The sequence below is a fragment of the Anguilla rostrata genome, chromosome 1, assembly GCF_018555375.3.
Source record: "Anguilla rostrata isolate EN2019 chromosome 1, ASM1855537v3, whole genome shotgun sequence".
In the NCBI taxonomy this organism is placed as follows: Eukaryota; Metazoa; Chordata; class Actinopteri; order Anguilliformes; family Anguillidae; genus Anguilla; species Anguilla rostrata.
The window spans coordinates 46,449,403-46,467,638 of NC_057933.1; the positions used below are offsets into that span (position 1 = coordinate 46,449,403).

General features: G+C 40.1%; 1 protein-coding gene across 1 annotated transcript; it reads right to left on the reverse strand.

The window, feature by feature from the left end:
* Positions 1-2,107: 2,107 nt before the first annotated feature.
* Positions 2,108-16,973, reverse strand: has2 (hyaluronan synthase 2). The gene is made up of 4 exons (XM_064338441.1): positions 16,461-16,973; positions 9,932-10,558; positions 4,990-5,091; positions 2,108-4,511 (listed from the first exon to the last, which is right to left on the reverse strand). Exons 2-4 carry the CDS (start codon positions 10,556-10,558, stop codon positions 3,582-3,584), a joined length of 1,659 nt encoding a protein of 552 aa, XP_064194511.1. The 5' UTR covers positions 16,461-16,973; the 3' UTR covers positions 2,108-3,581.
* Between the last annotated feature and the right edge of the window lie 1,263 nt (positions 16,974-18,236).

An 18,236-nucleotide genomic window follows, 5' to 3' on the forward strand; every position in this document is an offset into this window, starting at 1 on the left:
GCACACAATTGACACATTCTGTATTTAGAGAAGGGGCCCTGATTGATTTGACATGATATCAGGACAAAATCCAGTTACTCAGCTACATTTCACTGTTTGTTAACTTTGTAAATAAAGACAATCATGTCATGGCTGGGGAAATGAAAGTGAAAACAGTAACCCTACATGAGTCACTTAAATACTCTGAAAATCACTCCTCAAAAACTATGAGGAATGATTGAAATAGATCTCAAAATCTGATTGAAATCTGATTGCAAGATAACTTCGTTATCTTGTAATGTGATGCTAATATCATAGCAGAGTAAAATCAACCTATATTGTACCTGTCCTTTTTATAAAACAGGTCTTGACGTAAACTAGATCAAAACATTATGAGCAGTTAGCAGTGATAAAGACTCAGGTCAATGTTATTTGTAATGTTGTTTTTAACAACATTTTGTTGCTCAGGTCAGTTTACAAATTTTTAGGGTTAGGAGATGGATTTGCCCCTCAAGGGCCCATGTTAATTCCAGATTAAAAATCTTTGTTGATATTCAAGATGCTGTCTCGCAATCAGGACATATCTTTGTGACCAACAAAACACACCACAGTTATTAATTCACATTCACAGTGGAATAACTGTAGTTCAAACAATCGTTCTAACATGATCTGTTATGCACAAAAACAGTTTGAGCTGAGACTTAAGCCCATTCTGTAACAGCATCTTTCTTTGATGAAATAGCTTTCGATATTTAAGGAAATTTGAAAAAAATAAAAAAGCAAAACCTCCCAGGGTTTTAATACTGTTGATTCATTATGCTTTGTGCACATGCATGGTAAATGGTAAATGGACTGCATTTATATAGCGCTTTGGATAAAAGCCTCGCATTCACCAGAGCAATTAGGGGTTAGGTGTCTTGCTCAGGGACACTTCGACATGCCCAGGGCGGGGGATCGAACCAGCAACCTTCCAACTGCCAGACAACCGCTCTTACCTTCTGAGCTAAGCTATGTCACATATTAAAACATACTTCATTACTGTGCAGACCAAAGTTTGCATCATTCACTACATATATCCTCACAACAGACATGTGAACTACCCTGCTGCTGCTGAATGAAACCAGGAATTCTCTAAATGGTAAAAAACACGGAAAGTTGAACCCAGTCTCGTTGCAGGGAATACCTCAGTACTGAGAGCTTGCTTTAAAGTTTCTGGCAGAGCTGGGAGGGGCGTTTTCTCTGACTCACAGAAGAGGCCTAACGGGCGGGCAGAAATGATGTTACCATATGTGCCATTGGATTTCTGTAACGTAATCTGCCTGCACTGAGAGAGAGAGAGAGAGAGAGCAAGCGAGACAGAGAGAGAGAGCAAGCGAGCGAGACAGAGAGAGAGAGGGGGCAAGTAAGACAGAGAGAGCGAGTGAGACAGAGAGAGAGAGAGAGAGAGCGAGCGTACTGTACCTAGGGCGTTTCCCTGAAAAATCTCTGTACATTGAGATACCAAAAGACAGTGCGATATTTTTTGAAAATGCACACCAGCACACCATGTTATGTCCATATAAGGGGAACCCAGTCTGGTATGGAAAGGCCTGAACAAAACTTCACTGTTAACCCAGGCTTCAGTTTTACTGAACCTAAATACTAAAGCTTCAACATAATGTGGTGTTACCAACTCCATCTATGAGTTAAATTTGTTAATATTGTGTATCTATTTTAAATGTAAACAAAGTAATAGAAATACGGATATATAATGCTCGGGTGATTTAGTGGGCTTGCAGATTTCCTTTCAAAATTCCGAATTTGTCTAGACTTTGTTTTAAAACACTACAGTTTTAGACTCAACGTCAAATGTAAACAATGATCTTTACCATGGAAACTGTCCACACCAGCTAAACAAACGGCTTATTTAGTTTTGTCGAGGGAGAATAATGCAACTGGAGTCATGCAGCAACACCCATGTGTTTTAACACACATTAAAGCTACTGTGAATGAAAGTGTGATGAAGTGTGCACTAATGTCATAATAATGTGAGAAACGTGCATGGGGTGATTCCTCACAGGAAACCATGTACCACATCCTTCAAAGACAAGATTCACTCCTGGGTAATTAAGGAAAATCAAGCATCCAATTTGCATAGTAAGCATCAAATCTTTATTTTGGCACGACACAAAAGTGCTTTATATCAACGTATAAACGTATGTATTTTTGGCACAAAACAAAATAATAGAAATACTTTCATATTTTCATTTCTTAGTTCTTCCCATGTGGCATTACTGAACATGCTAAACCAAATTCCACTGGTAGTCTGGTTCCATTTTTTCATGTTCTTTTCATAGTATCACATTTTTTCTAAATATAGAGTGAAGAAACTATGCCTGAAATGTTGACGTAATAAATTGAAATACCTATTTCTTGTGCAAAATTGGGTTCTGTGCAGGATTTGCATATTGTCTTTTACATTAAAATCTGACATTCTATTTTTATTATTTCCCAAACATATACAGTTTGCATTATGGGATAGAAACAGGACCTGTTCTGTATTGAAGATAAGATAAACTTTTTTTTTCACATAGATGTAAGTCTGGAAGTATCCCTGGCTTGCTGATGAAAAAAACTTGTCAAAATATAACTATCCCAGTACATAAAGCTATAAACCACAGAATGTTTTTTATAAATATGCTGGTTGTCAATCAATGTACACCATTTTAAAAACACAGGTTAATTACTCTTCCTGTTCATCAATAATTTATCCCTAGAATTGCATTTATTGTCATCATTGCATACACATAAACCCAGCTTCAAAAAACTTCACATTTTTGGTCAGATACACAAGTCAATGTTGTAACAGTTACTCATGCACATTGCATATCTATCTTTTTTTAATATAAAAATGAATGAAAATAGAGACTCTTTGGTGACTACGCAAAAAACAAAAATAAACGTGTCTATATAAAAGGCAATAAAAATACAATGTACAAATTACAATGTAACAAGTCAACAGCTACAGCATGGCCAATGTGCTGAGAAGTCCACCTTTGGCTTTCATTATAAAACTGTATATAAAAGGACCCATGTTTATAATAGATTATAAATTACTTGAAACAAGAATGAGTCTTTTCTGACTGCATCCCAATCACCCACACAATGCAAACAACCACTGAGGTATTTTTTTCTTCATATTATTCTGTCAAGCATGATGCACAATGAGAGTGAGACATAAAAGTGCATAGGAATAGAACTCATGCTAGTTCCACGTATCGAGAAACATGATGTCCATTTTGGTGGTTTTCACTTGTAAAAATAATAATTATTATAATAAAAATAATAATAATAAAAATTATAATAATACTACAAATAATAATAATATTGTTCAATTTTGGAACATCATAACATTTCTTTTAAAAAAGGAATATCCTTTGTTTCAGTCACAGCAGCAATGATTCGTCTCTTTTGACGACGTCACTTCATGTCACCTGCCGAGAGTCCGCCAATGAGTGAGCAGTCTGAGATTCTTCACAATGTAAACGTAAGGGTGCGGGGTGAGGTGGGTGGGGTGGAAGGGGGTGGAGTGGGGGGGGAGGGATAGGGTTTACAGAGGGACATTATACATCAAGCACCATATCATACTGCTGTTCCTTCTTTCTCTTGCCACACTTGGTGATTAGCACCACGTACAGAGTCAACAGCACGACCCAGTAGCTGGCATATGCTATTGCACCAATGATTAAGACTATCTTTTCAGACTCAGGAAAGGGTTTTCGTGTTTCTTGGATGACCGTGAAGATGATGCCAATGAACAGAATTGTGAACCAAACTGAGATTGGAACAAGCCCTATGAAGTTCACCACGATTGTCTTCCTCCCTGATGTCCCCCACCCGGCCTTGTTTATTGTGGCTATGGCAAACATCTTAGCGGGGAGCAGGCTGGACATGTATAACACTGAGTAGAATGACATGAACACCATGACAATGTTGCCTCGGAGACAACTTGCGAAGGAGGACTTGATGAGTGCCACTGCCTGGACTATCAGTAGAAAGAGAAGGATGTTCCAGATCCTGCCCTGGTAGAAGAGCTGGATGGCGGTGGCAATGAGGAAGAAGGGGAAGAAGCCAGTGATTACGGCCTCATAGGTCATCCACAGGTGGTGCTTGTGGAACCACAAGGCATTGTATAGCCACTCGCGGAAGTACGATTTGCTCCACCTGGTCTGCTGGTTGAGCCACCGCAGGTAGGTGATGGGTGTCTCGGTCAGGCACTTGGACCTGGCGGTATATTTTGTGGCATACCCCAGGCTCAGGACGCGGTTAGTGAGGTGGCGGTCATCCCCGAAACTGCAGTGACTCCCCATGAAGGTCTGGTTGTACCAGTCCTCCAGGAACTCATGCAGTAGCGAGTTCCTGTACATGCCCAGAGGTCCACTGATGCACTGGACACACCCAAAATAAGACTGGCAGGCCCTCTCAATGTTGAAGGCCATCCAGTATCGGACACTGCTGAGAAATGATACCCATGACTCGTACTTATTCAGAATCTGCAAAAAAAGCACAGTAACAAATATGCTCACTGTCAGAGAAGAAAAATGATGATAATATAAAAATATGGTGGTTCAATATAACAACCAGCATGCTATCCAGCAGAGCAGCTTGTAATGTAATGTAAACTGTCAGTGGACCAAAAATTGTCCTTAACAGTGGATTCAAATGAATGAGATATATCAAGGAAAGTAATGTTCATACATGTTCAATCGTGATTGAGAATCTCCCAAATTTTGAATCAGATATTTTCTTTTAGATATTTATTCATTTCCCAAGTCATTGAATCACCTATGAAATAAAAAAAACAGGTAGTATACAAACCAATACTTTTGTGGTGTCTGTATATCTGCATATATTACTATAAGCTACCCATGACACTTTTCTTCAGAAATATAGGGTGCTTTGCCTCACATCACAGCAGCAAATCTCACAATTAGCACTGGACTGAATGAAGGTAACGTATGAAAATTATACCTGTACGTCACCCCCGACTCCGCCCACCATGGGATCCTCCTCCAGTACTTTCACCATCTCTACTGAGCACGCTGGGTCCAGCATGGTGTCAGAGTCACACACCTGCAATTAACAAAAGATGGCCTTGAAACCCCACCGAGAACACCCCAACCCTTCCATTTGGGTGTCACCAAAATTGGAACTGTAGCGCATTCTTCTGATACCATATCATGAAGTCACTTGGAACATTGCAATGGGAAATACCAGGGACAATTTCTATTTGCACAACAAAACAATATGCAATTTTGTCAGACTGCATTGCAGAACATCTTAAATTAGCCTAACATTGCAGTACGATCCTGACCAGGTTGACAATGTGAAATGAGAAAAGTCAACCCAACATCTGTGAATGTGCTAAAAAACCAAAGGGTAGTCATGAACTGTTTTGGTGGGGATCCAATTGGAGGTGGTGACTGAAGTTAGCTCAACCGTTGACCTATAAATATAACACTCGCTCAAACCAATCGGTTTGCAGAACACCAGTCTTACAAACATTAACTTCCTTTTTAGGGTATTCTCTGGGGTTCAGAATAATCCTGAGTTGGCTGCATGGAATAAAAAAAATCTGTAGATGCTTTTTTGTAATTTTCATTGAACTTAAAATGGAAAAAGATTTTTTTATTTCTTGTGCCTCACAAATGTGTGCGAGCAAATTATTCAGTTCACCATTGTATTGAAAGAAAGGTTTTTTTCTGTGTGCCAACATGTGGAATGATTTCATTGGGGCACTCAAAAGCAGAGGGGCCTGTGCAAGGATAGCTTCTGCTAAATGGTCTCCTGTAGGTACTGCTCTTTATGGGACCATTGGAAGGTTAATTATAGACTCCTGTGTGAAAAACTGTATAGTAGTACACTGGAGGAAGGAGATCAGTGGTGACCTAGAAATTATGGAACCAATATGAATGCATAATGCTGGGTCCTCTACACATCAGGGTCAACTATCTTATATCCTTGAACCCTTTAACCTTTCAGACATCAGGTGATATACTTACAGTTTTAAAATAAACATAAATGTTCAGGAATGCTCTAAATGTGTTTCAGTAATTACAGCATTTAAATATATGAAGTATTTCAATTACATATTTCACGCCGGTCAGTAACAGCATATTTAATTGTCACAGTTCAGTTAGAGAATTTAAACATAAACCTAAACCTCTGCTTTGTACATAATATATTTCCTTTCTCCTATATGAAATTTTCTTTGAAAATTTATTTTCTGCTTTGTGGAAAAGTAGTTGAAAAGGTTACCCCATTTTTAATCTGCAAAAATGTACACTTGTAAATCTAAATGCTAGTATTATTTCTTCATGTGATGTCGACAGTCTGAAATGAACAGCTGCAGTAAATGCTAATGGCCTGTAAAGTCACCAGAGGTACTGAATACTTCTGAAGCTCATCATAGTTTGATGCTGGGAAATGCTACAAAGGCTTTCAGTGATTAAAAACAAACAGAGAGCCAATGTAATTTTTTCTGGACAAATAAAATAGCACCAACGTACTACAGCAGTAATGAGATGCAGCTCGACTCAAATGTCAAACAATAAATCAAACTGAAGTTATTTCTTCATAATATGCTAAGTGGCTAATAGCATGTCTGTGGATTAGAAAAGCTTTTAAAATCACAACAATATGTAATCCATGCCTTGTCCTGCACAGTACAGTAGGTATTGCACTTGACATATGTTAGGCTTAAATTAGATTTGCCTTGATGATGAAATTACTTCAAAAGACACACTGTATACTGTCTGCTGGCTATGCTGGAGTATGCCATTTTTCTTGGTTTCAACAGTCACATTGTACCATTATGCACCACTGCCATTAAGAGGTTATTTGAGGACAACTCTCTCACTGCAATCTGCCCTGGCATCCCACTCTCAGAATGTAAGTAAATCTCAGAAGGACTGACATCCCATTACAGTCTTTTCTTCAATGTAATGGGACACATTGTTTAATGAAACCTGTACTTCACACTTCCAACTTCTGACAAATCAGACAACTTTGTAATACACAGTGCACAACACTCTGCATGACCTGTTAATTAAAGTCAGCCATTTTTAGATTTAAAAAACCAGCTACGAGCACAACAACTGTCATTGTATTCAGCCCACCTGACAAGGCATTTAGGCAGGTCTGGGTTTATGACTATTAACGCTGTTCAACTCTGGAAAAAACAGTTGGAAATGACATTGTTTGTGGACTTGTGTTTTGAGGAGGGAGGGTGAATCAATTTGAGGATTTATAGTAACTGTGTGATTTTCTGTTCTGGCATTTAGAGGTTTGCTTTACTTCTGGGGTGCACAAGAAAATCAGAGAATCCTGAACAGCACAGTGTTTTGGAACAGTAAGGAATCTTTAAGTTTTAATCCTGCTGTATGTCGTTACATTAGAAAGTTTACCTAAATTGCAAAAACAGCATTGTCATCTCATTCAGACCTTACTATTTCTTTGCTGTGCTAGAGCTGTTAACATTGGACACAAACTCAATGACCTTTTTAGCACAAAATTATATGAACATTTTTCACCATGTCATCATGTTGCGTTTATATAATCTATAACCATTATAATTATTATTTATTTGCTTTACTTATTGAATTGCCTTTATCCAACGAAACCCAAATAGCTTACGTTAAACATAACTTTCATTTATACAGCTGGATGTTTACTGAGGAAATCTCGACTATGGTAAGTACCTTCCTCAAGGGTAAAATAGCAACACCCCACCTGAGAGCTGAACCTATAGCCTAGCCAAATGTTGTAATTTTGATAGTGGTGTCAAGTTAATCAGATCCTACAGCTGCACTGTGGTGTTTCAGTGTCCTTGGAACTGTTATACATTCTTAGATTAAAACTTTCCTGTCTGTTCATTTATGACTTCTTTTCCCAGCAGGTCCATAGTGAATATCCCTGGTGCCACAGGTGAGTTATTTATTGATGCCAGATACTCTATATCTGGCAGAATCATGAGCAAACAACAATCAGTAAACCCCCTGACAGGAAAAAACGAGCGGGTTTATACAATGTGGGTCCCCTCACAAAATGAGGATCTCGGATGGGATCTCAGGACACAAGCCCATGTGTTTCTATGTTAATTTACTGAAACGTAGAGTCAGGCTTGTCAGTAAAATATTTGTGCATGATATGTGTGTGCATAATACAATAAACTGCATCTGTATCATTGCATGAGCGAGGAAATCCTTTTTGCAGATGGGTGATTTTACACATATGAAACAGATATCTCCCAAATAATGACTCCCCATTCACGGGATATAACATGGAAAACTCAGACTCACTCTTTTTAGGTTAGCAGCTTGTTTGCTAATAGGTTAGGAGAACAGGAAAACCAATTCTAATACACTTCTGAAAAAAGGTAGATAAAATCTGCAGATGTTGTATACTCATCAGTATAACCGTATACGTTTGAACGTGCATGTACGTATAGGTAGCATTTGTGAATCTTTTACAGTTAAACAACTTGGGTGGGGTGGGGGGTCATCTGAAAAAAAAAATGAGGGGGCACTTATAGATGGGGTGATTGCAAAGGAAATTGAAGATACTGTGAATTAAGCTGACATGTTATACCCCCCACTCAGTACTGTGCCAATCACAGTCAGGTAGACCAGACCCTGCAGTGAAAACTACCACAGACATCTGGTAGCCTGCCAGGACTGATCAGTAAAGGGCAAAATTAAATTATTCCTATTTACTTGGTGTACAGGTCATGTATTCCATTGAAACCATATGGTTATAGGTGGATTTTGGCCCTGGGCACAGGCTCTCGCTTCCTTATGACATGACTACCCATGTTAGAATGCCACAGTGTCATTTTTCAGAAAATACAACCTTTTTCCATTACAGTGATCTTTGAGTTTGATGTGTTTATGACTCCTGCTTTCGAAAAACCATCCACTGAAAGCTAACCACTGAATAAGAAGCTCCCTCTGTGGAGTACTTTAAATCTTGTTTTGTCTCAGGGACTGCCAAGTTTCTTTAAATGGGAAGAGGGTGAAAGAATAAAATTAAAATGAAAAGCACCTGATTCAATGCTTTCTCTTAAAGCATTTCTCTGAAGGTGTCACATTGTGTGGTTTACTATCTTCAGCAGACAGTTAATCTTAATGTTAATCTTACAGACCTGTGTTAATGGAGAAATACTAGGATAAGAATTGATTCAGATATTTTAATATGAGAAACCGATGAATACGCTTTACAGTAAATACACTGTGCCGTGCATGATGCAATAATGTTGTGGTATTTCAATATTAAAACAACTAGGAATGGTTAAAGGTAAACTATGATCCTGAAAAACTCCCAGCCTCTTTGATTGCTTAACTGGGATGTCTAAAACATCTAAAACATGAATGTAATGTTATGTAAGGTGATGAAATCATCAGTTATTCAGTCATCAATAAAATGTGCCAAAGGATTGCTTAGTTTGGATTTTTAGGGAAATACCAATGTAAAAATCTACTTCCTTGAACACAATGAATGCCATTTATAATCAGGCTAAAATGTATTTCAACGAATTTCAAGCAAATTCCCTTTAGCCCAGAAAGGATTATTGGGGGTTATAGTACCACACACAGCTGACTACTTTAAAATAAAAACTGAAAACCACTACCAGATGAAGAGTGAATTGCAATGCTGTGGATCACATACAAAGCTAATATTGCATCGTTCTAGCGTCTGTGTCGGGACACATGGAATTTACAGTTTGAAAATACATTTTAAAAAACATGCACGTGGCTCTGTGCTGTTCTCCCTGACTGAACAGAGTCACTGTTAGCATTCAGCAGAACCCTCTCTATAGTGCATGAACAAGGACAGCTTCCATTTAAAGTAACACAAAGGTGTCTTTGTGGGGCCGTGTTTTGGTTTGGCACAGCATGTTGCCTCATGGGCTTACCTGCACATAGTCCACGCTCCTCCCCAAGGCTTTGAAGGCTGTGTACATGACTTCTCTTTTCCCACCCCACTTCTGCATGATGCAGATGCATTTGTTGTTCAGGACCAGGCGGGAGACTTGCTGCAGGCTCTCCAAGTACGACTCGTCACTCTCGTCCGGCCCCCTGTGGTGGTAGTTGCTTTTCCAAATATATGTGACGGCCTTGTCCCTGCCCATGACGTCCCGAAAGATCTCCATCATGTACGTGTCATCATCGTTATTCCCATCGATGACCATGATCACCTTCATCCCTGGGTAAGTCAACCGCTTGACTGAAATCAAGCATTTTCGCAGGTAGTTGGGGTCCTCCTGGTAGGCGGCGATGCAGAGGGCAAGCGATTTGTTCAGTTTGATGGGTGTCTCAAGCGACCGTTTCATCTTGCGGTGCTCCAGCAGAGCAAAAAGGCTCTGGATGATGAGATGAGTGACCAAAATGGCCCCGTAAAGCCCAAAGGAGAAGTAGTTGTGTGCAGTCGTAAAAAACTGGTAGCCCATGATATAGGCAGTGGAGATCCCCACGAGCAGCGAGATCCCAAACAGTGTTGTCCCAATGACCCTCAGGTAGGTCATTGTTTTATCACATCCCATCTGAAAAATTACAAGAAGAGTAAATTGTCATTGTAAAACTTACAGGTAGAAGACACACTTATGCCTATACAGCCATGAGTGTGGAGACTTAAAGCCGCAAGACAATAGCAATCTATAAGGTGACATGCAAATGTAAATAAAGTTGTCATAAGCTTGGCCATTTAAAAAAAAAATGCATTAAACTGTTAAGGCTGAATACCTTCATTTTCATTCAGTAAAGCCTTATTCGCATGTTTACTATGTTACACTGGAACGTCTACATTTACAAGAAACTGAACCAGGCGTATATAGAAGTAGTATTCTTCCTTTTCCATTTCCCCCCAGCCCCTCCAAGATCTGACCATTTTCTTAGGCCACTTGTTCCAAGTTCCTTTACTAATGCTGCTCTCCATCTGCTTGGCAGACTTAAGTGTGGAACACCGCCCTCTGACATCATCTGTTTATATCTCCGTGGGAAGACATGAACCCGTGAGGCTGAAATTATGGGCCTACTTTGAAGAGGCCTTTTCTCTTCGTAGAACACATGCCACCACGTTGAGTAAACAAACACGACATGTGACATCACTTGTCGCACCGTGAGCAGCAGGCGATGGATCTGGCTTAACCTAGGTCTAATGCCAGTAATTCCTCAGAGTCAGATTAAGGGAACAATTGAATAAACTGCTGAAGTCAATGGACAAAAAGAGGCATTCTGAAACTGTGTTATAGCTCTACACACTTGCAATGCTAATACTGCCCAAGGAAGATGTGAACAAATACGCGCATGTCAGTGGCTCAGGGCGAGTCTTGTACTTGGATTTACAAGACCCCTGACTCACTTAGTCCAGACGGTCTGCGCCCAGCCCAGGCGACTAAGACGTGCAAGTATCAGAGAACGTGTGGTGCAGATGTCCAGAAACCCTGCACTCGGGGTGTCCCATACCTTACTTTCATGTCTTTTCGTAAACTCTGTGTGAACCCCAGCCCTTATTAAAACAGACAAAGCCTGCCCAAATGTTAAAAAAGAGAGAGGGCCTTGGATTTATGAGGATGTAACTGTGACTCCAGAAAGCCAGCAACATCGAGGATGCCATTAGCTGATTTACATGATGTCACTGCTTGCTTTCCCCAAAGCATTATCATTTTGCAGCACCGCAGGGATAGGGTAACGGAGGCTGAGGGACCGACTTGTGGATTTAACTTGGTGGTTTCTCCCTCGGCTACTTTGATTAGAGGCTTTGACTGCGGTACAGCAGAAGTGTGTGAGAAATACAGATGACGTCTGAGCTTCACATCAAATGTGCATTGAGATTTGACTAATTTATGTACCATGTCGGGAAAACTGTGCTGTAAATGTTATGTAAGGTATGTATATTTATGCAGTCCGTCTGCGAGCATGTTCATGCTATAAAGCTTATTCTTCAAAAATGGACAGGTGCCAAGAATTGTCTGGTGCCTGTGGGGAGGGCTCTTTGCATGCTGGTGAGTGCTGCAGGGCTGAATCTGGATCAGTGGGGAAAACTTTTAACTCTCATGCTTCAACCGTGAATGAAATACAACACTGCAGCTCAAGAAGATTTGAGCCTTTGCCAAAGAATGAGCCCTATGCAGTAACTGCCAAAAAAAATTCTCCATGCGAATTGACCTTGAATTTTGAGATTTGAGAACAGAATAAACCCAAATGAAAGCATTTCCTATTAATTATCAACTTGCGGAACTGTCTGAGGAGATACAAGGAGAATGATGTTGATTGGCGAGTACTGATATTGAATCCATGAACTAGTGAATAAGGTGGAATGTTATGTTAATATTCTGTTTTTATGGGTATCATTATTTAAAGAAGATTCTGGCCTCAACCTGCAGGAACCTGTCATAGAGAGGAAGAGGCAGTGCTGAGAATGCCACTAGATGAGAGAACAAAAGAATTATGCAGATGAGTGGTATTTCCATGTTGTCACACCCTTTACCATCTTTTGCTTGTATTAGTGGAAGATATATATGTATGGTTGACCACACAGACACTCCAGATTTTACTACTGGTAGCATCATTAAAATGCTCAAATGGCACTTTCTTCTTTTATGGCACAAACATACTGTACCATCCAGGTCTGAGGCAGATAATGCACAGCTGTGTAATCAATTATATAAGTGATGCACTGTGAAGGACATTGATCTCTGTCGACTAAAGGTTGCATAGAGCTGTTTGACCAAGCCAAATCCAAGAATTCCTTTGAAATCTATGAATTATGGCTTAAGTCCCTCAGAAAGAATTCCCTAGACAAATACTCTATTGGTATTATGTTAAAAGCAGAAGAACAATTTAAGTGCCCTGGGCAAAAATCATTCTTTTCAAAGTTATTACTCAGGTGATGCTTATTCAAATCTTGCACTTAACAGGAACAGCTGAAAGTCAGTCAAGGTGTTAAAACATGGTGCAGCCTGTGAATTTTTGTACTGTGATGCAGAAAGAAACTAAAACATTTTACTACATGTAAATATACTTTTATGAAAGTGAATGTTGACCAAATACAACTAATGAATACACAATATAAATCATAGCATGTGTGTCTACCCTGTCCTTACAAAACACTGAAATCCTTCCTGGAATACTTTCAAATAATTTTTTTATAAACCTAAACTTATTATGGAATCATGTCCTATAGTTCCCTTTTGAAAGATCTTGTAAATTGCTGGGAATGTTTTGTCTCAGGGACTTAAAGCTTCCAGTCAGCTTCAATGGTGCAGATTCGGTTTCCTTCTGATGATTCTGGTATGAGTGGAAAAATGAACAAATGCAGTAAGGCTTGCACAGCAGTGTACATTTATAAGTTATTGCAGATATAAATAAACAAGGCCAGGCAGAGGAACTGTGAATGAACCACAAGCTGAGCTGCAGAGCTCTAGCCATTAGAGCGTAATCCCAGGTGGGTGGCGGAAGAGACTAAACAGATGCAAGCATGTGTCCCTTTAATGGCCCCAATAAGCCAATCATCTTGAGGGGCAGCTGCGTCCCCATGCATCGAGGCTCACAGTGAGAATGACCCTTGCTACAGCAGCTGTAGGTTTCAGTGGCTACAGTGCCGTCACACTGAGGCCTCCATGTACAGTGAGCCTAGCATTATTTTGATGGAGTGAATTTGAACAATGTGTGGTACTGGGAGGTACAGCTGACAACTAAAAAAAAAGAGCAAAAGAGCCCTCCTCCCAGTCGTGGTTCGCCTGTATCCTCCAGAGGGTTCCAGCTGTCTAGTCATAGAGATGGTCTACCACCCCAAGCCTTCTTTTGCACATTTCCTATTCCTCTAGGTGGGTGGCAGCAGTGCTCCCTCTTCTGGACCTTGGAGTGACTACAGCCATTTGCTAGAATGGCTGTAGTCACCCCCCGCCCCCCCCCCCCCACCCCCCGCCATACCACCCCCCCCACCCCCGGAACGCTTTAATGTCTGTCACTCACTCATGTCGACTCTGTCCATCTGCCACTCCCCCCCCCCCCCCCCCAACTCAGGCCACACCTCTACTTCCTTTCCTGGGTTCCAGCCTCCTGAGCTAGCTGGCTGGCTTTACCTGGACTCTGCTGTAATAAGGAACAGGCAGAGGAGGAATGCTTCCCCTTTGGGTACAAAATCTTTCCCAGCTTGAGACACTCCAGATTTCGCAAAGTTGAGACAAGGGGACTGAGAGGCGAGTGACAGTACAGACATGGAGCAGCCCAAAATATTGGGCACACAAAGCAATAGAAGTTTGACTCTGGCAGTGAAGCATCTATCTGAGCGGGGTTAGAAAGGTTGCCAGCATTGCAGATGGCACACAGCCTTTGCTGAACCAGCCCTGCCTCAATGCTTGTCGGTGCTGTTCCCTCAGGCACTGGTTCTACATCAGCTTTGCTCATGTTACAGTTAGATTTTGTATTATGGGTGTGTAAGCTGATTGTGGATAGACTAATGCAGGCAAAATCATTGGTTTTGTGAATAGATTGGCATACAACATGGAATATCATTGCTCTGAGTCACAGCACTGTGACTGTGGAGATAGTGGACTTAGGACCAATGTTGGCCACCCTACAGATCACCATTACACACAGAAAGGCTGTTCCTTGACACAGCTGTTCTGGCCACATTACTGCTCTGTCTCCTCCCAGCTAACTTCCCTGCCAACAGCATCTGCCTCCCTCAAATCATCTGGATTTCCCCTCCCCATCTACTTCCCTGTTCCGCTCCCATGGCTCCACTTTCCTTATCTCCCACCGCCGACTTCCAGTTGCAGCCCAAATCAATTTTTAAACACTGGTCCTAGCAGTATTTTGAGCACCCTGCTCTGTCACACCACAAAACCTCTCCTAGCAGTCCTGACCATGTGCCCATTTTGGACTGCTTTCTTAAAATAGATGCCTGTGGATTCATTAACGGTGTTTGTAATTTGCAGATATGCCAGTTTGTAAACTGTGAAATATTACTTTTGCTTTCTGCAGTGCACCCTACCACATTATGGTTGTAAATACTCTGTCAAGTAATATTGTTACATTGAAAATAATTTGACTCATGCTTTCAAAGCTCAAATGAAGAATAATCATGGGAATTGGCTTTATATCCCTATACTATTGGACTTGGACATATCATTCATCACCAAGCACCATGAAAACCTTCCAGCTGTTAAAGTTAACATTGTATTTTGCACCCCAGAACATTTTTCATCACACTAGCATTCTCAATCACAAGAAATTATTATGCATTTATATATGAAGGTCTTCATGTTTGTCTCATACCGTTGGGTTTTGTGCGTGGTCATGGTTAAAACAGTGGCAACTTGCTAATCATAGCCCATCTACTTAAATACAAATATGCACAATATGGCAGAATGATTAACAATCATCAGACGCTTCAGCGTAACTTTTATTCAAGAAAAGTGTAACTATCACTTTATCAGTTTTTCCAGTCTGTGATTATGAGTGGCAGCACAGGGATATTGATATTTGAAACACCGGCTACTTTTCCTCATCCTGAAGTGCAAAGAAATCCAGCAATATGTGCGTACGCCTTCTTCAAATTTGATTTATGAGCAAGCAAACAATGCTTCTATGTCATACTGCGCCTCCCCAAAGAGCGCTCTACATCTCCGTGCCAGGTCACTCGCTTCAAATACAATCGGGGCAGCGCGCCTAAAAATGACGTTAGGGGGCTGGTCTGACGTCAGACTGTCTCATTATAACGGTATAACGCTTATTAGAGCAATTGCGTGCTTGATGGTGAATATACAACGTTTCTTCTTGTTGACAACGCCTCTCATTAAAGTTACATAGCTTTGCATACCACGAATTCAAAGTAGTCTCTGTTAAATACACATATGTTAGTCTGCCAATGAAATTAGTGTACAGAACAGCTATGAATATTTTAATCCAACGAAATTTAGATCGAACATACCCGAAATGTTTTGTCAACCAATGTGTATTATATTATTTTCGATCTGACATCCCTCTGTAGCATGTCTACACCTCTTCAATGCTTTCTAAAAGCAAAAATAACTGTTGAACTGCCGTGAGATAAACGCAAAAGATTCTATTGGAGAACAGTGAGCGTCCAGCGCTTTACCTAGCAACTATAGTTTAGTATGGTAGCAAATGTAGAAAAAAAGTCCCAACATATATAAAACCGTTTTGTATGTTACACTCTAGAAACTCTTATGTCTAGTAAAGCAAAAATAAATACTGTTTCTCACAGGCTGAGGTTTGTTCAAACGGTAACTCTAACATCAGCAGAAGCACAATAGGTCATTTATGCTGTCAGGTAACTTTTATATGACATAAAAGCCCCCTTTCACTGCAGCGAGACCGGCGCTACTTGCATGCATGTGTGTTTTGAATAAACGTGTACATGGTATTAAAACAAGATTTTTTGTATATTTCGTGAAAAATGCTTATATTTCGTACCTTGAAGCAGCTTAAGTTGATCTCCTATTCCTTTGTATGATGCAGTCAGGCGAGGCTCCTTTTGCAACTTTGAAGTTGAATTAAAGTTATCAACTTATCTTGGGAGGATTCAGTAGAAACCGAAGTTACGCGTCTGAAAACTCCAAATACTGTGCAATTTCCACGTTTTCCCATAAACGTATGAAAAATTCAAGTTTTGCTTCTTTTTCTTCCTTATTCATCAATGAATGAATGTCACATACGTATATCTAGGTTTTGTTTCATTATGTCAGTCAGCTTTGATAGTGTCATTCATTTATGTGAAAAAAAAAATCTATTATTGAACAGTAGTCAATACGGATGACAAGAGCCCAACTAAATTCAAGTTTTTTCCAAGCTTACAGGTTAAAGTCATGAACTGTCGAACCGCACTACTACTTGTTCTACTTTTTCTGCGTCTGTAATTTCTTCCAGACGCCTTAGGGTTTACGCTTCCTGTAGCTCTTACATATCCAAAGACTCTTTTAACCAGGGAGAGATTTTGGAGTTGTTTTAATAAGGGGGGAGGTCGGGGGACGAGGAGGAGCGAACTTTAAAAAAAGCAGTCCATTCAAACTTCCGAAATGTGGATATATGCGTCTGCCAGTTAACCTGGACTCAGGAAAATGAAATGCTGGGTTGAATATTCATGTTGCTCCTTTCTCGATTCTAACATTATCATTGTAATATGTAGTGTGCGCAAAAATACCGATTGGCGGTTTTGACAGTTCACCAATTTGTTGTCAAGGAAGTCTGCCTGCCCAAAAGCGGGGTGTCTTATAAACCACTGTCACATGTAGGCTACTACGTACAAGTAAAACACGCACATAGCAACTATGTAATGACATATTGAATCTAAATTAAAATATGAATGACAATGTCTATTGTAGTGGAATTTAATCGTATTATCCATCTGCGAGGAGGTAAATGATCCATTAGATTATTTGTCTCGTTTGCCCACAGATGTGGGCGCGTTACAAATATCCACCAGCAGGCAGCGCCACATAATTCTAAACCCACTTTGAGCAAAAAAAGGCCAAGGAACAGCTTCAGGTATGTAAGGCCATCCTTGCATGGGTTCGTTATCTCTTAGATTATTAAGTTCCATCTAGCTGTCACAAAAGTCTGTTTAAATTTAGCAATAAATTCAGTCCATAATCCTTGTTCCTAGCTTTTCACAAACTAAAATGAAAAAATTGTTCTATGGATTTGCCATGCTGTACAATGTTCTGTGAAACTGTAATGTCATTTTGTTCACAGTACTAAATTAATGTTGGTGTAATAGTTTTGCATATTCGTAAAATTATTTTTTTTAATATACATAAAAGGTGTGAACCAATTTCCCCACTGAATATGTGCTATCACACCCCACTGTCACATTAGGTTGTGCTGGACAACTTTACACAATTTATTTTACACTGAATTAAAATGCACCATAACAGACACCTGGCTTCACCTGTAAGGAATCTTATGTTGTCATGAATTGCTTTGTGCCTTGCCTATTACAGCTGGTGCCAAACTCAGGTCCTGGTGGGCCACAATGTTAGCGGGTACTTGTGGTTTCCTTTCAACCAGCAGCCAATTGAGACAAAGGTGTGTGAATTCTTTAGCCAATCACCAACTTAAATGAATCACTGGTGCAGAAGTACACTGAAAAGCAGCAGACACTGTGGCTCTCCAGAACTGGATTTGGACACCTGTGATATAACCTAAAGCAAACAGCAATTTCTGAATTTGACCCCATGTGGACATTGCTCT